We start from the raw sequence: 23,980 nt of genomic DNA, 5'->3' as shown, positions 1-23,980 counted from the left end.
AGAGGAGAGGAGAGAGGAGAGGAGAGGAGAGGAGAGGAGAGGAGAGGAGAGGAGAGGAGAGGAGGGGAGGAAAGGAAAGGAGAGGAGAGGAGGAAAGGAGAGGAGAGGAGAGGAGGGAAGGAGAGGAGAGAAGAGGAGTAAAGGAGAGGAGAGAAGAGGAGGGAAGGAGAGGAGAGGAGAGGAGAGGAGAGAAGAGGAGAGGAGAGGAGAGGAGAGGAGAGGAGAGGAGAGGAGAGGAGAGGAGCAACTTCCTCTCAGCCTTTGGCAGTATAACTAAGTACTCAGCATTTAGAGAACACCATAGAAGAATTTTAAATAAAATCATATCCTTTATTTTACAAATTTTCACAATTATGGAGTAATGGTGAACAGTCGTACAAGTCAACACAACTACTTATGTGTGTAGCCCGACACACACACACCCACGCACACACACACACCAAGCATTTTGACTCTTGCTTAAAGATGTGTTCCAGTTTTTCCATGCATCCCGCATCCACGCTTCCATGACTCGGTGTCTTTACTCAAACAAAAACGGCTGACGTGTGAACAGTACGAGAAAAGAGGTGGGTGTCGTCCAGCTCAGGGACAGGCGTGAAGTTAGCGTCACGTGGACTCTGTTGTCTCTGAGAGAGTGAGAGTGAACCCTGGATATGTTCATAAAGGGGGACAAAACATGGCTTATATTGTTTCACACGTATCTCGTTATCACGGCAGTGATTCATAGTCACCCCCCCACCCCCACCCCACCCCCCCACGATCCCAGAACTGACTTTTAAGTTGTGACATTTTGTTGGAATACAATATACATATTTTTGATGGCTAGCAGGTAGCACTCTTTTTTTTTTTTTTTAAGATTTTTTTCTTTTTTTGCTAATGTGTTTTATTATTTGGCATTTGAAGCAGAGGAAGTGATATCGAAACAACTCAGAAAATATATATAAAAAAGACTTTGATTGTCCTCACGCAATTCTCTGTGTGGAGGATTATTAATGGACGCAAACATTTTATATTAGTGAGTTTGGGGGAATTTTAAAAAAAAATGTATAGGGAGAGACAGGGATGGACGTGAGAGGGAGGACGGAGAGACGAAGGCAGGTTTAAAGTGAAATCCAGTGGGAAAAAAACATCTAGGAAACCTTCAATGAGCTCCTTCTCCATGGCAACTCCCTGACCTCGCATTGTTGCCCTGAACTGCCTCTCCCATGGTGCATCTCTTCTGTTTTTTTTGTCTTTTTTTTATAGACGGGAAGTCTCTTTTTCCATCCTCATGATTAGAAGAAGTGAATTATCTTGGCCTTTAAATGTGCTTCACTGACATGAACGTTAGAGAAATCAGACCCAGTAAAGTGTGGAAACCACAGAAAGATCCATGGCACAGATTGTTCTGTGGGGGGAGGGGGGTGTCACACCTCCACCTGCCCCTGGGTCAGATAGGCTCTGAGCTGCTGGGCTGCATTGAAGATCTTCCTCTGATGCCCCAGCAGGATCACCCCGAGATTCTGGATGTCTCTGAAGGAGAGAGCAAGTGTTGTATACGAATTAGCATGAGACACAAAACCAACAGAAAACAACTATCGGCCCTCAGTTAGGAGGCATCAAGGCTAACGGCACCACAGCGCCACCAAGTTTAATCAAATATTTAACGATGATTATGGTTATTTAGGAAAACTGGTGAAATTTTTACTGTAATATACATCAAATTATCATTTTCACGAAGCATGGACAGCAGCATTGAGAGAGAGAAGAGTTCTAGCAGTTTAGCATGCTAACAAACTACCCAATAAAATAACCACTCTGATGGCATCATCGTGTCACACCACATAAACATCTCAGTTTGGCTTTGAAGCATTTTGGATGTGGACTTCTTTTTATTGCTGATGCATGAATTTAAGACCCCGTTTGTTCATCGATGCACTAAATGAACAATGAATAATTACATCCACTAAATAGGGTATGGAGATATTTACTTACCATTCCGACGCCCCTACAAAATGTCCGTTATGGCACGTTGGATTGTGCTGATTCAAGTTTATTTTCGTACACATTCTGCCCTAACGTTACAAGTATGCGAAGTCTTTGAATATAGCGATACCTACTCCATTGTGAGCAAGCTGATTCGGTCTAATGTGTCTACATGTGCCCGATCAAACTCCTCCTGGTATCTCTCCATCCGCAGAGCCTTCAGCCAGTCGTGGACTGTTGACACCGCTGATAGGTCTGTGGGCGTGGGGCTGAGCAGCGGCTGAGAGCAGCTTCTGTAAACGTGGTGAAAGATCACAGCGTGAGACCCCTTAAATGTAATAGGCTTCCATCACTGGAGAGGTCTTCCATTCCAGTTTTGTGTCTCTCACCTGCTCGGCTCCGTCTTGAGGGACGCTGGGTGCCTGATGAGCCGGTCCAGAGAGGACAGGACGGTTTCGAACGTCGGCCTGTCCCCTCGATCGGCCTGCCAGCACTGGAGCATCAGGGAGTGGAGGGCAGGGGGGCAACTGTGTGGGGCGGGGAGGCGATACTGGTCCGCTACTGCCTTCATCACCTACAGAAGAGCGAGCGAGGAAGACATAAGGTGACTATGTGGTTTGTTGCGTAAGTGAGTTACATAATAGGTCACCACTGATTGATGAGAAATTATGCAAATTTTAGCTGCCTGACATTTGGTGCAGTTTACACGTCTGTTAAAACTAACAAATGGGCTGAGATTGTTTGCTAAACGGCAGAGCCTTTTCTTTAGGTTTTCACTTGTTCTAAATTAAATCATCAGAGAGCAGAAACATGTTCTCTTTTAAGGAATTCTGCAATTCAGGTTGTATCAACACATTCCTTTCCATGTCTTTCTATTCCTGATGTAAGTACTCACTTCCTGATTGCTCATGTCCCAGTATGGACGCTCTCCATATGACATCACTTCCCACATCAGTACCCCGAAGCTCCAGACATCACTAGCTGAGCTGAACTTTCGATGCTGAAAGGCTTCCGGTGCCGTCCACCTCACAGGAATCTTGCTGCCCTGAAGAAGGAGTTGGAATCAGGCGGGGAATGAGCTAGAAGTTCATTTCAATGTTTTGAAACGGGTGCAAGCGGAGTTATTCCAAAACATACCAGCGAGGCGGTGTAAGTAGGTATGTTGTGGTCGAGGCCTCTCATAAGTCGGGAGAGTCCAAAGTCAGAGACTTTGCAGACCAGGTTGGAGTTGACCAGCACGTTTCGAGCCGCTAGGTCCCGGTGGACAAAGTTTCTCTCGGCGAGGTACCGCATCCCTGCCCCGATGCCTCTGAGCATCCCAACCAGCTGCAGAACGCTGAACTGACCCTCGTTCTCCTAGACGAAGACAATAGGATCATTTAAATGTGAGGTCAGTGATGCGCGACGCCATAAAAGTTAACGGCTGTTTTGTTGTCTTACCCTGAGAAAAGAGTCCAGCGGCCCATTCTCCATGAATTCAGTGACGATCCTCTCTGGGGGGGTACGGGTAATCACGCCCTCCAGCTTGAGGACGTTGGGGTGGTCAAACTGTCCCAGGACCCCCGCTTCGCTCAGAAACATCCCCTTCTCTCTGTCGGAAGCCCCCCAGCGAAGGGTCTTTACAGCCACTAAGACCTCTCTGCGACCCATCGGACGATAGCGGCCTCGTGAGACCTCCCCGAACTGAGCTGGAGCGGAACAAACCGGTTGTGACCACAGCTTCCATCCAGGGTAACCAGCGTTCATGGAAAAATAGGGCCTACCTGCTCCGATTACCTCCTCAATCTTCAGGTGCGTGGGATCAATTTCACGGGCAAATTCTTTGACAGCCTCACTGGGGTCCTCGTACGTGGATGGGTCAACGTAATACTTAACTCCACCTTCATATCAAAGCAAATATGTTACGGATCAAACCATCTATGTGAAACAAGCCTTTTTGGTTGGACTCTTTAATTGTACCTTTATAACGAGTGACACTCACCTCTGTTGCTGATGTACCTCTGGAGTCTGTTGCTGTACGGGCTCTCCCTCCTCTTACTGCCTCAAAGAAGAGCAAACAAACCATTAACGCGTGCTCCTCGTTGACAGAATAACTCATTTAACTGATGATGCGACATTCTGAAGCACCTGCGAAACACCACCACGACTATAATCGCTATAACCACCAGGAGAAATGCTGCTCCGCCCATTATTGATCCGACCAACAGAGGGAGTCGATTCTGGATCTGGTGCGAGTGTTCCTCTGTGAGGAATAGAAGCACACCACTAGTTTTCAAAAATCTTTCCCCATCTCAGTTTTGTGGCAACCACGGTGATGATCTGTGAAGGTGTAATACCCAGAGGCAGCGTGGTGAAGTAGACGGTGTTGCTGTAGGGGCCGTAGCCTCGCTCATTACGAGCTCGTATCTGGAAGGCGTATATGGATCCGGCGACGAGGGAGCCGACGGTCACTGTGTTGGTCTCACTGTACACGCTCGCCGCACTGTCCACATCAGAACCCTGAGGGAAGCAGAGAGGCAGTACAGCATGAGGAGTCGGCAGAACGACCCCAGATACGCCTCTGGGTGAGACAGATGTACCTTGTCGTAGTACCGAAGCTGGTACTCGAGTATGTCCCCATTCGGCCTGTCCGGCTGAGGCCAAGAAAGGGTGATGGAGTCTGGGGCTCGGCTCAGCTGGTGCATCATGGGAACGGTACTGGGAACTGTGGGCAAAGAAACACGGGATGAAATTTTAACTGTCCCGCTATTAATTAGTCAAGTTGTGATGCAGGAATAATGGCCACAAGGGGGCAGTGTTAAAGAATGCAGGGTCATGATGGTGGAATCAGGTTATATGGTTGGCCATGAAGGATCTAGTTACAGCAACTCATTATCAAAGCTTCCTGGATCTGTTGGGAACCATCGCGCATTCCTGTCATTAAATCAACAACCTAAGGGCGGATTCAGGAATGTGTTAGTTTATTTACTTTTGTGAAGAGTGTTTTTAATTAAATTAATCCGGGAAAACCTTCAAACGGCGTCTTTTGTCTGCACAGAGCTTCACTCTAGCCTTGACGTGTCTACTTTATTTTCTGGTTCTGTCTGTCTTTTTGTCTTCCCAGTTCTCATTTGTCCCTTTCCTCCTGCATGGAGACCATAACAGGATCAGACAGGATATTGTAACCCCGAGCAACTTTCTGTCCAGGGAGCAAGAGGAGGAAAGATGGAGCAGAAATAGAGAAAGGGGAGAGATTAGGAGAAAAAAACAGCATCCAATCATTGAAGCGCACACACACACACACACACACACACACATCACACACACACACACACACCACACACACACACACACACACTCACACACAAACATCAGCATCAGAGCGTTTTTCCTCTTTCATCCTATCCTTTTCGTCCTCCTCTCCGTGCTCACCTGACTGGCTCGTGGTGAAATTGATGCTTGTGTATCGAGCAGGAAAAGGACTCAGAGCCGACACCTCATTCATGGCCTGCACCTGTCAGCGCGAGGAGCACACAGATGTGACATGTGAAGCTTTTCATCTATTAACATTAATGACGTCCTACTGTGCCGGACAAACAAAGCCTGAGCCGCTGCTGCACGAGCCAGTCGCCACACAGAGGCAAATAGGAAACAGTTGCGGTTTATAAATAAGAAATAATGTTTTACTTTAACTACAAGCTGATTATAAAATTAGCTTTACTCTGGCTACACTTGGCGGTGTCACCGATCCCCACGGCCGATACCTGTATGAGATAAGTGACTCTGGTCAGCAGGTTGTTGAGGGTGACCTTGGTTTGTTTGAGGTTGGTCTGGGAGGGGCTGAAGGTCACACCCTCCCCGCACCAGGAGCACGATGTCGGATTAGTGATGGTGGCGGAGGGGCAGATTCGACACACCACCCCGTACCAGACCTCGCTACGGCCTCCCATGTCCACAGGGTGGCGCCACCTTAGCGACACCCCTCCGTCGCCGCTTTCATACTCCCAGCTCGGAGAGACCGGCGCCGACGGGGGAGCTGAGGGAATCAAACAGGAGGCGCTTAACAAAAGTAATGAAAGTGGAAGATGAGAACATCTGCTGAAGCGGTTAAGATATGAAAGAAGCTGCAATGTGGCAGAAACATTGAACAGTTGGGTGTAATGGAAGGAATGTTACGACGTGTGGCAGACAAGAGGAGCAGTTAAATGCTAATTTATTTAATTTAAGAAATGGCCGATAAAAGGTATTTTCTGCTCAGTGACTGTATGTCTCAGTTCCCACAGTCAGAGTCAATAATAAATGACCAAGGAGGCCCCTTGAACGCCTCCCAGAGAACCAGGCGTAAACAAACAAGCTAACAAAGCTCACTTGTGCAGGCTGAGGAGTTGGCATCACTGGCTGCCCGATAAAAGCCGCTGCGGCATTCACACGCAGTCGATCCTTCCTGGCTGGTTCTGCTGTTGGCCGGGCAGACCGAGCAGGGAGCAGAGCCTGAGACGGACTTGAAGTAGCCCACCGGACAAGCTGGAGAGAGACGTGAGGAGGGTTGAGTTCAGTGGCCACTCTGGAATCACCCCAGGGTTTGAAAACCGCTCTCTGCACTGATCTCTGCAACAGACTTTCACCTTGAGGGAAGCAGTTGTATGTTGTTGTTGTTTGTTTTTTTTTTAAAAATGAGTAAGAGTACAATTATATTCACCAGAGAACATTTTTTTAAATCAATATCAACGGCTTATTCCACTTTCAAGGTTTTACGCTATTATATACTGTATCACCCTCCGCCTCAGCAAGAAAATGTTACTGAAACAGGAAGCTGACTAAAGGTTACATTTGCAATCTGATAATTCTGATGGAACCTTCAGGCTTGATTATATTATAGTTTAAAGTCAACAGTGGGACAACCGAGCAAACTGGGGTAAACCCAGTCCTGCCCCTGCAGCATTTTTGTATTCCGTGTTTGTGTGTATGAGATGCAACCTAGATTCAACACCGTGCGTGTGCATTCTGACAGCGTGAAGATTTTGTGCTCGTGTGTGTAAGTGACCCGCCTGATAAACACCTGAGCCACACACACACTCCAGGAGGTGGCAGATGAGTGAGGGTGGCGGTGAACCCCGACGCTTTGTTTATATAACCTCATCAAAAGCATGTAGCACATCTCCCTTTTGACACGTCCTGCGTGTGTGTGTGTGTGTGTGTGTGTGTGTGTGTGTGTGTGTGTGTGTGTGTGTGTGTGTGTGTGTGTGTAGAGTGGTGCTGTGAGGGCTTGGTGGTGAAAGGGGCAAAGAATAAACAGATAAAAGGCTTTCTGTGTTCTCACTTGTCTCGGTGAGCTGGCTCTGCTTTCGAACAGGTGTGAAGAGCCGCAGAAAAAAAAAGGGAGAGGAGAGAGAAGTAAAAGGATGTCGGGAGAATAAACCCGAGACAAGTGTTGGGGCTGAACATGAAGACGGACACCCCACGACCGTTGTAGGAGGAACAGCAGGATTATACGTATGAGAATCTGCTGATGGGTGAAAAATGAGGACGAGGAGCGAGAGGTTCCTCTATTTTTCATGCCCTGGCTGCACATCAGCAGACGTGTTCTCTTACGGCTCTGACACGGAACACGAATTTGCTTCAAAAGCCTCTCGTCGCCATTAAGAGCGCAGGCAAATCAGCCCATCCACCTTATCACAGCAGCTAGAGGGGGGCACAGGGGGCGGGGAAGGGGGGGGGGGGGCAGAGGGCTTCATCCAGCTCTGTTTCCATCTCGCAGCTAATGGGGCAGTTCATGGCCATCATAAGCAGGCACACAAATGTGTGTGTTTGTTCTTGTACTTGGCCAATATCGGGCACCAAAATAGCCTTTCTCCTGGCAAAGTGAGGAGCTTTTGGGAGGGGAGGGCATTCTGGGTGGCCCTCAAAGGACTGTTTGAGTGTTGAGGCATTTTTTTAGGGTTGGGCTGAGGGTTGGATTTAGGTTAGGGTCAGGGTAAGGGATTAGGTTGTGATGGTTAAGGTTCGGGTGCGGAGTTCGGGATGTATTATGTCTATGGCGGTTTTCACAAAGATAGAAGTATAAGGATGTGTGTGTGTGTGTGTGTGTGTGTGTGTGTGTGTGTGTGTGTGTGTGTGTGTGTGTGTGTGTGAGCAGCACTGACAGCCGTGTGATTCATATTTGCTCATTAACCAAAAATGGGATAAAGAAGTTACTCAGTTGTCAAAACATCAAACCTTCTTTTGTTAATTAAAAAAACCCAAGAATCCAAAATGTCTCGTTGTTGTTGTCACAGCTGAACTGCTTGACTTTAATTCTGCAGCAACCCGACGAGGCCGCAGCGATTGCACGTCCGTGCACGCACACATTATCTTTTGCAGCTGTTTTAAATTTTAAACGCATCACATCAGAGTTATGAATAATGGAAGGTTAAAAAAAAGGATTCCGACTTCTCACGTCTGTTTCACAATAGTTAAATCCTGAGAATTTTGAAGGAGATGGACAGAAAAATAGGAAATAAATTAAGTAAAATGATATTAAAACAATAGGTTGGTGAGCGGCTCACTGACCCAATTTCTCCTTTTTTTTCTCCTCTCAGTTTCATGCACTCATTCCCTCCTTTGGCTTCCAGCATAATCTCTCTCTCCTCCTTCTAACACACACGCACAGACACACACACACACACACACACACACACACACACACACACACACACACACACACACACGCACATACACAGATTGGACAGTTAATGCCTCTTTAATCTCTCCATCTTTCATTTCCATTAAATTCTGTCGTCTACTGTGATCTGTCATAAGTGATGTTGTAGATTTTCTTACATTCCAGCTCCACGTGGTCAAAACTGAATTCAGTATATATGGAAACCTTTTATTTTAACTCTTTTTTTTAAAAGAATCAATAAATATATATCTCTTTGTGTCACAGTAATCTCAATAATTGTGTCACACAGATGCATATAATGGAGAGGATCTGTTTGTAGAACTGGGATTAATGGATGTTATTTTTATAAAATACATAATACATAAAGTACATCATCCTAGGTCATAATTGGGGTCATGATGATAGTGAGAGGACACACAGAAATTACACACACACACTTCAGGGTAATTCATAACAGCCTCACATCACAGTGTGAATCTCTCTGGAATAAGAGTTAATTAAAGTAATTTTTTATGTGGTATATCCACTAACACTGTAAGCAATGACATAAGCCTGCCTGCCAGGGACCTTAATGTAAGACCACACAACATCAGACAACTGGGACATTAGCAGCTAGTGGAAAGCTAACAGTAGCTAATTGTTAGCAAAAACCTGGGAGGCAATGTCTTTTTTTTCAATTAGCAGTAACACCAGAAATAAATAAAGCCTTTTGTTCTTTAGAGAACAGACAGATGATTTCCCAAAGTTTAAAAAGTCAGTGTTTGTGTGTATTTTTCCCGGTCATTTAGACGAAACCAGTAACCGATGGCGATTTTAACGCACCTGAACTGTCTTTATCTTTTTACAGTTCATTTCAGTCAACTGTGTTTTCCCCCAAACTTGCTTTTAATTAGCCAGACAGGCTGGAAAAACAATAGTGTCGATAATATTGACTGGAATTAGCATGAACAATTACATAAGAAAAAAAACTGGAGCAGCTCTCTGGTGTCAGGATGCAATGTGCCAAAATGTGACTGTTGATCCTTATTTTTCAAAATGTGCCCGTAGGAAACAATCCCAGCGTGCTTCGGGATGTCTCGTGGACGCGTTAATGCCACGAGACAGAGCCGCGGTGGCAAATCGGGACAATCTGACCTGCTGAAACATTCATTTAGCACGGAGCAGTTTGGCTCTGAGCATCCAGTGCTAATCCCTGTCCCAAATCTTTGGCAGGAGGGTTAATTTTCTGGAAGAATCCAATAATGTTGGGATCTTATTTAATTTTCAGCCAGTCCAGGTCGAGCATCGCCGATGGTCCAGGCCCTGGACAAGGACGCAGCGATGATGAAGTAAAGGAATATTTCATATTCCATCGCAGGTGTAATTGCGTCTCACGCTCGGTGGTGTTTTCCGCCTTCCCCCTCCTGTCTGCCTCGTGGGAAAAATACGCGGAAAGACAAACGAACGCGTCGTTTGGCGTGAGAGTGTCTGCAGACAGCTGCCGTCTGCCTCCGACTTTATTTTCCCCAAAGTGATCCTGTATGAACCAGATGTTCTTGTGATTAAACAGATTTTTTTTCAAAATGATCTGTAGGGTTCTCCTGACGATCACCCCAAAAAAACCCCAGGAAAAACAATGCGTTCATTTAATGTGATTTACAGCCGACTGTGAGATTTCACACCGTTTTAACCGAAGTGTCATTCAAAGTGTCTTATTAACGCCTCCAAATACAGAAGACGGAGCGCTGCTGTGCAGCGACGGCTCAGCGTTTTCACTGAGACACAGTTTCCCCTGACAAAACCCACTCAACACCACGACAGAGGACCCTGGATCCGCAGAACAGACAGCACTTTGGGCTGTCTGTGGTTAAAACTAATCATTTCACACTGAAATATCCACAGGAGACTTGAGGACTTAATTAAAATACACGCGAGAGGGCTCATGGGACACCCCGCTGAAGCGCTGCAGTGAAACAGCTCAAATCCCAGCACGGCTCTTTACAGACAGCAACATTATAATTCACCCTAAACGGGCGTTAAACAACGTGAAATGCTCGATTAAAAGAGTTCTGAGTGTCACAGGCTATAATTTCCCGTTCTGCTCTTCCTGCAACACCAGAGGCTGTAAAATAGAGCAATATTTAGGTGTTTTGAGGATAATTGGGCGCTGAGACTGCTGATAGCAAACTGCATAACTGCTGTGCCATGCCAGCCATCTGCCTCTTTTATTAACAGACCCGGAGAGAACAAGAGCGTAATGAAGTGATCGGCAGACCACAATTATATCGGAGGTGGGCAACAGTGCGCCGCATCGGTCCCGGGCAGACAGCGGAGGCCTTTGCTCCGGCAACAGTATTTCAAGGGGGCAAATTGTCAGTAAATATCAATCAAACGCAGGCAAACGCAAGTGGCGGGCAGAGTGCGGCGAACGTACCACAAAAGCTGGTGAACGCGTTTCGCAGCTGACTGGGCAGGATGGGAGAATTAATTGTGCCGGCTTTCGTTAGATTTGGAGCGCTCCCAAAGCCCGGATGCGGCCCGACTGCAGCCATTCGAATGCCTGCTAGGCTTTTGTTGGTTTTCCTTTTTTTTTTTTTTGCCTTAATCTGTCTTCGGGGCTCGACAGCCACGCCGTGTGTGCGAGCGTGCACGGGAGCGGCCGCCATCTCTTCGCACCTGAGAATTCTTGCCTCCTCGGAACTTTGGTCAACTTGCGTCCCTCCTGTCCTTCACTCTCTTCCCGCCTCTCGCCGCTGCCCCCCCCCCCCCCCTCCCCCCCCCAGCCCCTGCGGTTTCTGTCACTAGTTCACAGGCGAGTGGCCATTACATCGCCATGACCTAAATGTGTCACTTCCCTCTCTCCCTCGCTGTGCTTCTCTCTCTTCTCCATATACGTCCCTTCCTGTCTCTGTGTGCATCTCCTAAATTCTTCCTTCCTCTTTTTTCTTTAGGATTATTTCTGAGGGTGTGAAACACTTCTGATCAAGGCTGTTCTGCCCGTTCCCACTTCAGGAGCTGTTCCCTTCTTCTCTCTGAAGACCAGCCTGTAAAAGCCCCCCTAATGATGGCGGCCGCGTTGAGCTCACGTCCTCATAGATGCGGTGCTGAGGCTGCGCCTCTCGACACGGTCCGACTCATGTTTACTTGTTTGGTCTCTCCATCAAACGCAGCAGTGCATCATAGCGACAGCAGCTTCTCTCAGTATTGATCCGCGCCAAAAATACCCCAAACGGCACAATGAAGGAGACCAGCTCATCCCTAAAAAGTTGTAAAAGAACATTTGAGGTTGCACAACTTCAGCCTCGAGCTTGCAGTAGGTCTAGTCCCGGTCACAGAGTTATTTCATCTAAATTATCAGCGCCTAAATATGCAAACGAGGCTTCAGGAGTCTGAAATCCAGCAGAAAAGCTCAGAAACAGCTACAGAAGTTGAAAGTTTGGGGCTGAGAAATGAATCAGCTCGTGGATGTGAGAGCAGATGTTGTGGGAGAGATACTGTGCATGTTCAACCTGGGGCACCAACGCTCCAGCAGATGAGGGTAGAGCTGTAATAGAACCCCCTCCCCCATGAAACCAGTGGACAAGAGTCTATGTAACATTGTAAACCTGGGGAAATGTTTGGTTCTGGTCTGGCTTACCCAGGCAGGCAGATCCGTTCAGATTTGGCTCATGGCCTTCATCGCACACACATCCCCCGACGGGAACCATCCACTCGCCTTCAGCGTTGCAGTGCATACGAGGGGGGGTCCCTCCCTGCGTTTTACTGTGGGCCACGCACGTTCCGCTCACCGGAACCAAGGCCGTCGGCTCTGCCCCCGAGGGGGTCGCCGGGTAGGACGCCAGGTAGAGGCTGGTGGCCGGGCATCGGCGGTAGAAAATGGACACGCCCATCAGCGAAACGCACGCGCCGCTGTCGACGACGGCCAGGACGAATCTGAAACAAAAGTCCAGAGGATGATTAAGACATGAGGGTGGGGGGCGCTTGGTCGGTAGGCAGTCCCAGCAGGACGTGCAGCGATTTTACCCTTTGCGAGTGAGCGGCGCGAAGCTCCGCGTCTTGATGTTGATGCGGCTGTATCTGTTGGGCTGATACTGATGAGGTGAGCTGGGCTCCACTTTGGAGAAGCTCTTATCGGCCGCGATGGTGTCGATCTTGACCCAGCCCTCCCTCGTCTCTTTCTCATTAGTGGACGGCTAAAACGAGGACAGGCGGAGTGGAAGGGGAGTGGGACAACGTCAACATATGGAAGGAAAACCACGACATCGTCAAGTCAAGGTCTACATCAGGATTTGAGGATCCAGGAGGTTCAACCTCGATGGCTCCAAAGGCCCCAGAAAACAACACAATGATCCAATACCTATATAATGTATATAATAATTCACAAATATCAAGATCATAATGCTGGTGTAGCATCAACGAAAACTGCGTTACGGGGCACTTAACCATCGAGACTAAACCTGCTCTTCCTGCACACCTGATGAACAGAGGGACATCTGGTTAATGAGGACATTGCACCTCAGAAATGGCCCCACATGATGGGCAAAATGATGACGAATTAATTAGGTTTGGTGCGATTTCAGGTGTTTTTAGCCCTTTTGTGCAATAGTGGTCGCTACATCGGACAGTTGTGTTAGCATCGTTTTCTTGATGGGTTCGTGGCCATGGCTGCATGAACGCCAGCCATGAACATCTGCATGATCTGGCAGCCATCTTGAGTTTGCGATTTTCCTCAAAATCAAGATGGCTGCCAGATCATCGGCTTTGCTCTGTACGCAGACACTAACGACTCCATCACATCAACAAGCGTTGCACCTCACCTCGGCCATCCAGGTCCTCTCCAGCTCTCTCTGGCTGTCCGCCTGTTTGTAGAACAGGGTAAGTGTTTCCCGGCAGGTGGGTGATGGTGTTCGCAGGCTGGCACAGTCGCGCACGGAGAAACGCAGTGTGACAAACACCCGTGGAGCCGCGTGGCGATACAGGAACGGCGTGGCCAGCCAGTTGTCCTGCACCCGGGGATTTTGGTTGACATTACAGACCTCGAAGGTTCGTATGAGCTTTCCCCGGTCGTCCAGGATGCTGACCTCATCCCACTGAGGGAGACAAAGACGAATCATGAGAATGTTGGTATAATAATTCACCCCCCCCCCCTCAGAATTACCCAGTAGGAAGCTATTGCTAGTCCCATTGAAGGAGCTCATCTCAATGTCACAATCTTGCTAAGTTGATAAGTAAATTAATCGATTTAAACCACTTTAACTCACTGTGGGACCAGAAGGTCACCTACGTTACCCTTTTTACTATAGCGCAATGATCTAAAATGCAGAGCAGAAAGACTGATTAAGTTCAATTTCCGTCATATTAAAGTATTTAAGCAGCCAAATGTGTTAAACAGCAGCGAAACGCGATGGCGAACTCCTTAACGTCCATGTTAGAGTTGCACAAGCACACAGACCCAGATTAATATGACATGTGGCTACATTTTCGCTTGCGCTGTTGGCGTTCGTGTGTGTTCCTTTGTCCCGTGTGGCAGGTGGCGGACACTTGCGTGTCTTCCATGCGGCAGCTGTTGTGTAATCACACGGGCAGACTCTATTGTTATTTTACAGAAGGCAAAAAAACCTGGAAGACGCAGAAGCGGAGCAGAGACACGATGCCGATCCAGACTTCTCCTAGTGGGCCAGCATGTAAATGTGGGCCCAGAGCTTAGTTGCAGCAATTATTGTCGGCCGAACGGCGTCTGAAAGGATGAAAAGGCTCAGTTCTACGACTGTGTAGCCCTGCGTGACAAGCAGGAACTGCGTATTAGCCCTCATCATCATTATTCTCACCGCAACAATAAGAAGGGGACAAAAGGTCTTGACACCCTCTCAGGGTGCATTCGACGACCGTTTTTTTTTTCTTTTAGATATTTGCTTTCGTGCTTGTGTCGCTCTTTTTTTATCCCCACTGTGGAATATGCTAAATGTTAGTGGCGTGAGAGATTGTTCTCATATTTGGTGGAATTAGAACCGCCGGAGCGCCAGTGGGCCGAGAGAAAAATGTCAGGGCTGCTGTCAGTCTGTGTGGGAGAGGAAGGAAAAGGATGCGACGCAGGGTCAGTTGTGGTCAGTCTGAGCGTCGGCGTGTCCAGGAAAAAGCAAAATTATGGAGCTAAAACGGTAAATCGCACTAGTAAAAGTGTTCCTTTGCTTTTAAAACAAGCTGTTTTCATTTGATTTGTGACCCCGAATTTACAGCCCCACCTCCTCTTTCCCCTCCCTAGTCCACTCCTGCCACTCTCATTTTCTGCTTCCTTTATAAGCAGAGAAGAGGAAAAAAAATATGGGACAGATTAGGGAGGAGGGTTTGAGCGTTGGAAAGGGGGGGAAAAAAAAGTTACGACTCATCTCTGTGATTTAATTTGAACCGAAATGCCAGGGAGCCGGAGAGCAGCCTCTCCAGGGACAGAGGGGAAAGGCCTCGGACGCAGCACAAACACGGAGAAGCTGAGACAGGCACGCACAGATATCCCCAGACATATGCACGTGCACGCCCACACACACACAACCCGAATCTGCCGGTGCCTCACAAGGAAAACAGAGTGAAAATTCGGTTGAAACAAAAAGGAGGGATGTGAAGAGAGGAGCGGAAGAGGAGGAGAAAACGGCCAAATGGTGGCGGCTTTTAACAAACGAGGAGGTGATGGAAGATCTCCACGGAAGACCCTCAAACTGGAGAAAAGATGGGCCGTGCAGAGAAAAGCACATCAGTGGTTATCGCGCACGAGCGTGCACACACGCAATCTCCTTTTTTCTTTTTCTTTCTTTCTCGCTCTCGCAGCTTCGCGCTCCGGGTCAAATAACCATACCTCCATCTCGGGAGCACTTTTCATCCACAAACCATGAAGAAAAGAAATTACACACACACACACACACACACACACACACACACACACACACACACACACACACACACACACACGTCCTTGTATTTCTATCCTTGAAGAGACTTCGATCGAGATAATGCATTAAGCAACTTCTTATCCTAACCCTACACAACCCTAACATATCAACTAACCCCTCTGACCCTAACACTGACCCTAACACTGACCCTTACTCTAAACTAAATCCAGTTCTGACCTCAACCCAAAAAAAACATGTCTCAACCCTCAAACCAACCTTTGAAGTTGTGGGAAAATTCTTTCCCTTCCCCAAAATGTCCTTACTTTGCTAGTAGAATGAGTATTTGAACAAGTACAAGAACATACACACACTCACACACAGTGCTCAAAAATCCCAAACACGCGAGGTCCTAATTATTCAAAGCTCATGTATATTTAGGCCCAGCAGCCTCAGAGATGTACAGCTCAGGTTCGGAGGAAGAGCGGCAACTTACTGTGAGTGCAGGTTTCCCAGTTTATCTCCGACACCGATGTGTTTCCAGTTTGAAACGTGCCAAATTTACTCGAAACATGCTGAGTTTATTTCTTTTGCTTCTTAAATCCACTAATCGGGGGCGCAGCAGGAATTCCCTGCACAGTTTGACAGATGATCACAAAGATTGTCGCAGGAAACATGACGTACGTGCACAGTTGCGAGACATATTAGAAGCGAGGCTCCGTCACTCGGATGGATGAATTGACCTGACCCGGGAGCTGACCCCCGGTGAAGTCACGCGAGCGCACATGCACAAACGGGCCCCCTCGCACACACCCGTGTGCCGTATTTCCACGTCTCGAGGCGACGCATCAACCCTGAATGAAAAGCAGCTCGACAGTAAGAGAGCCACGGCCCGATCACGTCACACAGGAATACGCCCTAACACGAGGGGGGCGCATGTTGGCCAAGGTCGTCTGCACGCCAACCGCCGACAGCCCCACCGATCAATGTCAGGAGGTCACATGCTGCAGTTGACCTGAGCCTGTACCTTCAAATCTGCTGCTTCTATGGGATGGGGCCAGTCCTGGAACCACCAAGACCAAAACCGTGTCACAAAGCTGAACCTCCTGACCTCACTTCCTGTTAAATACCCACATGAGACCATTAAGGCAAGACTGACGCGCGCTGGGGGTGGATGTGACACAGATGCACTTGTCAAGCAGCTTCAACTCCAACAGATGGCAACAGAGATGATGAAGTAGAGCCTCGCAAGTGTTCGAAAGGCAGCGCCATCGTCTGCTGAAGGAGGATTTTGCTCCGGCAGATGCTTACCCCCGTGTCCGGATAGGTGGTCCAGCCCAGCTCTGAGGTAGACTCTGTTGTATCCAGCAGCATCACTGACAGGTGGGAGGGACAAAGACAAAGACAGAAATATTAAACACAGTGGTGCGATCATTCATTCAGCCGTTTCGTGGAGCACAAACAGGGACCTGCTGAAGAGCCGTCGCGAATGCGCGTTCTTCTCCCCCGTGTGAGGAAATTAGGGGGCGCTCCAGCTGTGCACATCTGTCAGACCTCATCTGAGTGACGACGCGTGTTGGCGCAAAGACCCCCGAGTTTAAAGAATTTTAACTTATTGACCTGATAGATCGTCAGGATTAAAGGTCAAATCCTGTAACTTTAAAAGGCCAAAACAGTCAGATCTGGTAGAACCCTGCACGTTGATGCTCCTCCTGTTTTGGGTTCAGGGGAACTTTGGTTGTTCTTCTGTCTCCAACAAGCCTGGACCCATTTCTCGCACAAGTGTGCGGCTGTTACGTCGAAATGAATTTTCACCTAATTCAATTGTCGGACTGAGTGCTCTGAAAGGCGAATTGGCAGAGAAAACACACACACACGCGCGCTGAGTGCTGACACATGGCAGCTTCACACACGAGACCGAAGCCAGCGTATTTTTCCATTATCGCTCCAAAACTGCAGCGGCTGATGTTCCGTCTGTCCTCGGCGAGCTGAAAGACGCCGCCTGGGCGTAGGAGAGGTGGCAAAACCAAAACAAACATCGCCGTGATGTCTGAGGATAATCCTAACCCTAACCCAGATGGACTTCAGCTTTCATCAGGCAAAACTCAAAACACCTGAAGGGCTGCGGGCGTGGGCGTGTGCACGTACGTGCGCGGGGGGGCATAGGTGGATAAATGATTCTCCGTTTTCATGCATTTTTATGCTTTTATTTCTGTTTTTCATGCTCCCCCTGACTGAACTACATAAGGTGCCATATTGTTGTCTCAGCTGGTCCTGGATCCTGGTCCTGGATCAGATCCTGGTCCTGGATCAGATCCGTGTGCATTCAGATACAAAGTTCACGACAAAATGGAGGTTTTTGCACGGCAGCCGCTCACTCTGACCTCTGACTGCCCATTAGTCTATTATTTTAGGATTATACTTAGAGATGGAGACCCAGCAAATCCTACTCTTTTTTCTTTCCCAGCCCCCCACCTCCTCCCGTCTGTACCCCCCCCCCCCCCACAACACATTTTTTGAGGAGGTCCCTCCAGAAACTGGAACGTTATCAAACGCATCAAGAGGGGATCACAAACGCTCGGCGACAGCACCGGCTTACAGGCAGCAACGGGCGGCAGAACGGACGGTACCCGGCGCAACGGCCTTGGCTGCTGGACTCGCTGGGCCCAGGGGGGGTTAAAAGCCCCAGAAGTCCGGCCAGCCGGGGTGTTGGCCAGGAGGAGGACGACGTCCATTAGTGACACACCTTTCCCTGTTCGACACGTCGCATCTGCGGACGCTCCATCAGCACTTTATTAGGAACAACTGAACTAAAGTGGTCTTATACAAGGCAGCAGTTAATAATGCAACCCCCCCCCCCCCGCCGCCCCACGCACACACACACACACCACACACACACACACCACACACACACACACACACACACACACATTCTCAATGGAACTGTGCCAGTTCAACCTCTGTTTTTTAATTTAGTCTGACTTGTTCAAGGGATGGACTTCATAAAAGAAACACCTGCGTGTGTGTGTGTCTGTGTGTGTGTGTGTGTGTGTGTGTGTGTGTGTGTGTGAGCAGATGTTGACAGTTGTGATTTCTATCTGCTGTCTGTCATTTGTCAGCATGATAATAATGATAATTACTTATCTAAACATATCATGCATGAATCACAACCAATCATACATAACGTGTTTTCTGACCTCATTAGGCACCATCCTATTTATATCAGATGAGACCACACACACACACACACACACACACACACACACACACACATGCACACACACGCATGCTGCAAATGTGTCATCACAAATTCAATTAACCCTGCGCTTCAGGGCAGAGTCATGCATTAATAATATATATTTGACTATTTTGACATGAATATTTATGCCTCTACAATTTAGCTTCTTGTCGCGGGGGCCCCGGGGACCACCGGTCCTCGCGCCGCCTCGGCTCTCTCCTGCTGTACACGAGGTTTACATGAACGGGCGTTCGGAGGGCTCCATGCGTGTCTCATTTCATGACATTAGCAAGTTGAAAAATTCACTATGGCGTGCTAAGATGCGCGTCGAGTGGGGGTGTCACACACACCTGTCAGGGGTTACTGTGGGTCGAGATGAGATTTAAGTTTAAGGCTCAGGGTTAAGAGTTTGGGTTAAACTGAAATAAAAGTACAATGAAAGTCAGCACCGCTGAGACGGAGGATGGGAGTGTGTGTGTGTTTATGTGTGTGTTTATGTGTGTGAGTGATGAACGAACGAGAGCGACGACTCCTGACAGGGACACTTGGCAGTAAAAGCCCCTTTATTTAACTCAGCGTCTCCGTTATTGGTCCATCTTCCGGCCAAGACACTCAAAGTTTGTCCGCGACAGTTTCGGGGAAGCGCTGAGTCTGCAATCCGGACCTGAGTGCTGTATTAATGCACCTCGTCTCTCACGTCTGCCCGGCCTTTTGCTCCTCTTACTCCGATACCTCCCGCTCCTTTCATCTCCCCCCGTGCACGTGTGTATTATTCATCCAAAGCGTGGCGACGGGAGGGCTGCCTCGCTGTACGTTTAATGAGCATATATCCAACGCTCCATTATTGATGTTCCTCTGAACCAAAGACAATAGACGCAAAGACGAGGACCGGTTTTGGAGGACGCCGCTGCGTTCGCCAGCGCCTCTGTGCCTGTGCGCCGTGGGCGTTGTGGAGCGCTGACCCGTTTCCTCCTGACGCTCCCCTCTGCCACTCGAATGTTCGCTCCAGCTGGGCGACCTCCCCACCCCCAGCGCTCCCTCACCCCTCCCTCTCACTCTTTGCGAGCGTTTTTGGCCTCCCGGAGCGCCGCCGCCGACGCTCTCCACCGCACGGGCGCGACGCGGACGCCATCGTGGCACTTTCGCCCCATCGTTTTCCAGGCGATGGAGCCCTCTTGACACTCAGGAGAGGATTTCAATTTCGGCGTTCATACGAACAGGCTGGAAGGGTGAGTGGGTGCCAGCGTGAAATAGAACTTAACACCGACGGGAGCCGTCGAGCTCACAGGTAACGACAGGTTTCAGCTCACTCACAAAAAGGCCCAGAGTGCCCGCAGGCACTTTGGTCTGCGGTTAAAGTGTGTTTTGTCCACTCATCCACCCTTCTCCATCGTTCCGTGTGCGCTCCAGCTGCTCCCACCCACAGTGAGCAGGCCCAGGACGAGGCCTTCCCCAAACCATCATTACAGGCCACCGCAGCAATGAGAGAGAGGGAGAGAGATACGCCAAGACAGGGTGGAGGCTGGAGAAGGAGGAGGAGGTGGGGAGGAGACCGAGACAGGAAGGGGATTAACGTGGTTCCAGGAATAAGCATGCACGTGTCAAAGGGAGTTATTGAAACGAAGGAGAAAAAGTTCTGCAGCGATTAAGCTCGATGAAAGCGCAGATGCAGCCGACAGGTCTGGAGTCGGTGGCGGGGCTGCAGCAGGCAGCAACAAGCACAGGCAGGAGCAGATCTGAGCCAAAGTGATTCTTATCCTGAAATGAAGACCTCTGCTGTGACTGATTATGGTTTTTATTTAAACGTTCCCAGGTAAATACACCTTCAGGGAATTCCTGGATATGTAGGGAAAATGTAGAAGAAAGACGACCACAGAAGAAGAAATCAGATAAATATAAGATTCCACCACACTGGTATGTAGCAACTGAAAAACTTGCAGATTTGTGGTTTTGTAACTGGAATTATAGCTAAGATAAGCTATCGAAGGCTAATTACAATAGCAAGCTTGGAGGTGAAGTTATTCTAAGCATTTGTCCCCAGGAAGGACACTTTCACAAATGATCAGGACTGTAAAAACGTGGGTATTATTAAATTGAATAAACAGTCACCAGTCTGTAATTAGACCCTGTAAATTCCACTGCAGTGAAATCGTTTGGACAGCGTGCTCCAGCGCTTCCCTCCGTTTGAAGGCTAATCCGCCTCATGGAGAAGACCTGGCTGCTGCGAGACATGTTTCTAACCTCATCTCACCTCAGCGAGACAGTAAATATGAGCTGGAGTCGCTCGCTGTGACATTTAGGAAGAGCCATCGAAGCCCTCGCCCCGTTCGGATGGTGCCAGCACGCAAACCGCTAAGATTAGCTTTAATTTGAAACCCAAAACCGGAATCTGCATTCCGCCGCGTTGTAATGGCCCGCACCACAAAGTTCGTCTCCCCGCTACATTTTGGCTCCGAGTCGGTCCCCGTCTGCCCGGGCGGATTAGCCGTGGCGATGACATTGACTGACTCGGAGCAGAGAGTCTTGGCGCGAAGCCACCTGAGGCCTTCGGCCCCTCGTATCGCGAATGGCAGATATGTGAATCACGCGAGGGAAAAGTGGTCCTAATGTCTTTACCGAAGCTCCCGGCGGCAGCAAATGAACGCGCGTTTGAAAATGACGGGCAAACACGCCGCTAAAAATAACGCGCGGTCACAGCAAAGTGCTGCGGTGTCAGCGGCGGCGAGGCTGCGGCGCCCGCTTCCCTCCGCTGGCTTCTCAGTGGCATCTGCCATGGCCCTGCTGGGACTGTCGTGCTGTTTGTTTTCTTAAGGCATTTTCTCTGGTTTACAGTCTGAAAAGGCAGCTTATCACACCCGGGATTAGGAAAATGATCAGTCTAATTAAATCCTGCCGATTTGGGATGACCTTAAGGTGAGACTGTAAACAGATCACATTTTATACAGCCTGGTGGGCTCTTTATGCCAAACAAGCTGGATCTACTACCCCCCCCCCACCCCCCACCACCACCACCACCATTTTCCCGCTGATACAATAGTGCAAATTTCCATAAAGCACCAAACTGGATCCATGAATCGCTCCATCAGGGACCCGAGAGTGATCCCAGGATCAGCAGATCTCTGAAAACGTCCATATCAGATCCTTTTCTTCAGGAGCATAACGCATTATAACGAAGTAAATATGTGAAATACCTAGTTTGATGTTTTCAGTCAATAGTTTGACGTTAATAACCCGAACGTGTCCTCAGAGCCGAGGAATAAACTGGGTATTTGCTCTCTGACAGGTGGATGCTGGCTCAGCAGGTCTGCTGTGTTTGTCTGGCAGGAGGTGATAATAAAAATCTCTCTGGGATCATCCCTCTATTTTTTTAAATTAAAGCCAGTGTGTGACTGTGAAACCTGTTTCCAGATGAACCGTGACAGTCACGTCTGTCTGGATTAAACATTCCTGGGGTTTAATCAGATTCTGATCCGGAATCGGACCAGAATCCCAAATGTCAGGACGCGAACACGTGGTTTGGCACATGTGCCAGGCTGACATTTTGGGAGATAATGACTCAGTGTTTGGTCAACAGAGATGTTGGCGAGACTTTTTGTGATGGATGTTCTGTTCCAAGAGGTAGTGGATAGTTTGGCTGAGCTGGTGTCGGAAAAAATGTGGCTGTCGGCTGATTGTCTGTTTCAGGTAAGAGTGTAAGAATAATGAAAGAAATAAAGAATTCCCAGGTTGCTCCATGTCTCCGGGTTCATTGGGAGCCGCATCACAGCATCTCTGCTCATCCGTGATGAGCTGGAGGGGCATCAGGTGTGCCTTCTGCAGAGGCGTGCTGCGTTCGCGTGCACCGTGCACGCAAACCCCCGATCCCACTGTTCACCACTTCACTATATCTCACCGCACAACTGATGCTGGCAAACACCTCAACACGCAGCGTGCGACAGTGTCACGACCTCTGCTCGCAGGTTTCTGACTCTCCCGCTGTTTCCCCCCGGTGATTTGAGGTTTTAAACAAAGGAAATACGGTTGGTTATGAGAGTAAACCCGGCAGACATGTTTCCAACGGCAGACACAAATCCCCCATTTCTATGGCTTTATGCGGAGGTCACCATTTTAGGTTAATACTGTATTACGAGGGGCTCTATTTCAATCACACGTCCGTCAGTGGGCCGCGGACGCGGCGCGCTCCGCGCCTCTCTGTCACGTTAATGCGGGCCATCTGTTACAAACGCGGCTCGGACCGACACGTGTAAGTTACCTCTGCTCCAGACTGTAACCGACACACGCGCCGAGCCACAACTCCCAGTACACGAAAGCCAACTGGGAGACGAGCGCAAACAGGTGCGGCTCTATCCAGCGTGCGCTCCGGTCCCGCAAAAGTAACCGCGTGCGTGCCGACTCCAGACACATCCTGCTCCCAACCCTCCTGCAGGAAGCACCCTGCGAAGCGTGCACATTTAATGATGCACGCTGGTGTACAAGCACACGCGCGGGGTTTAAATTCGGTTCGAGTGCTCACGGAACCCGCCAGACTTCTGACTTCAGCCCCTCTGATGCACTTGCACGACCCATTTGCTGACTCAATTGGAGCCATTAAATCTGAAAGTATACAGACGAGGGGGGAAAGTTGTGTGTGTGTGTGTGTGTGTGTGTGTGTGGTGGAGGGTCTGTGAGTGGCACACCCGGCGGGGGGTGAAACTGCAAGAACAACTTATTATTCTTCCATCTCCCGCCTTATTTCCATATCCTTTTGTTGCAGGAGCCTGATAGATTCCGATAGAGAACAGGCAGCAGTCGGGGTCTGACTCCAGCGCGCACTGACGCACAAACACGCAGATGCGACGTGCGCAACACAACACGCACGCGAACACGTACTGAGAAGGTGAAACAGTTTTAGTGGTCCTGGAGGTCGCCCGAATAAAAAAAAGTGAGCCTGAATCAAAGTCAGAGTCATTTCCAGAGAGGCGCATTCTGACAGATATTCCAGAAAGGAAGCTCACGATGGGGAACCACAGCTCCTGAGGGAACCACAGCAAAGATGGGAAAAGTTTGCTCCTTACCTTCCTCAGCTGAATTAGGCTGGAAAAACAGACAGAGAGGCAGAAAGACCCTCCACATCTCCACTACGGAATGACACTGACAGACAGAGGGAGGGAGAGCGAGAGAGAGAGAGCGTGACGGAAGGGAAAGTGTGTGTGTGTGTGTGTGTGTGTGTGTGTGTGTGTGTGTGTGTGTGTGTGTGTGTGTAAGGGAGCGAGAGGCAGAGGGAGGGAGACGGGGTGGGGG

The 23,980-nt window shown here is 48.9% G+C and overlaps 1 protein-coding gene across 3 annotated transcripts; it reads right to left on the bottom strand.

The window, feature by feature from the left end:
* Positions 1–304: 304 nt before the first annotated feature.
* Positions 305–23,911, bottom strand: ephb6 (eph receptor B6). Of its 3 annotated transcripts, none has more exons than XM_057044923.1 (19): positions 23,755–23,911; positions 16,774–16,838; positions 13,402–13,674; positions 12,608–12,777; positions 12,222–12,517; positions 6,313–6,468; positions 5,709–5,980; positions 5,377–5,458; positions 4,545–4,669; positions 4,302–4,464; positions 4,093–4,207; positions 3,947–4,002; positions 3,729–3,845; positions 3,406–3,653; positions 3,103–3,321; positions 2,861–3,010; positions 2,355–2,539; positions 2,100–2,258; positions 305–1,512 (listed from the first exon to the last, which is right to left on the bottom strand). In XM_057044923.1, the coding sequence occupies exons 1-19, from the start codon at positions 23,810–23,812 to the stop codon at positions 1,407–1,409; spliced, it is 3,015 nt and encodes a 1,004-aa protein (XP_056900903.1). In that variant the 5' UTR covers positions 23,813–23,911; the 3' UTR covers positions 305–1,406. The 3 variants fall into 3 exon arrangements, with proteins under 3 accessions (XP_056900903.1, XP_056900904.1, XP_056900905.1); XM_057044924.1 differs by lacking the exon at positions 23,755–23,911 and adding an exon at positions 22,953–22,974; XM_057044925.1 differs by lacking the exon at positions 16,774–16,838 and having other exon boundaries at positions 23,755–23,822.
* Positions 23,912–23,980: the final 69 nt, after the last annotated feature.

Source organism: Takifugu flavidus, chromosome 10 (genome assembly GCF_003711565.1).
Source record: "Takifugu flavidus isolate HTHZ2018 chromosome 10, ASM371156v2, whole genome shotgun sequence".
Lineage (NCBI taxonomy): Eukaryota > Metazoa > Chordata > Actinopteri > Tetraodontiformes > Tetraodontidae > Takifugu > Takifugu flavidus.
The sequence above is the reverse complement of the archived record's forward strand: the minus strand, read 5'-3'. Positions and strand labels throughout refer to the sequence as shown.

Coding starts and splice junctions, on each gene's coding strand:
- ephb6 (XM_057044923.1), bottom strand. CDS start 23,812: ATGTGGAGGGTCTTTCTGCCTCTCTGTCTGTTTTTCCAGCCTAATTCA. Junction 16,839..23,754: donor GCCTAATTCAGCTGAGGAAG/GTAAGGAGCAAA, acceptor CCCACCTGTCAG/TGATGCTGCTGGATACAACA. Junction 2,259..2,354: donor CTCAAGACGGAGCCGAGCAG/GTGAGAGACACA, acceptor CCACGTTTACAG/AAGCTGCTCTCAGCCGCTGC.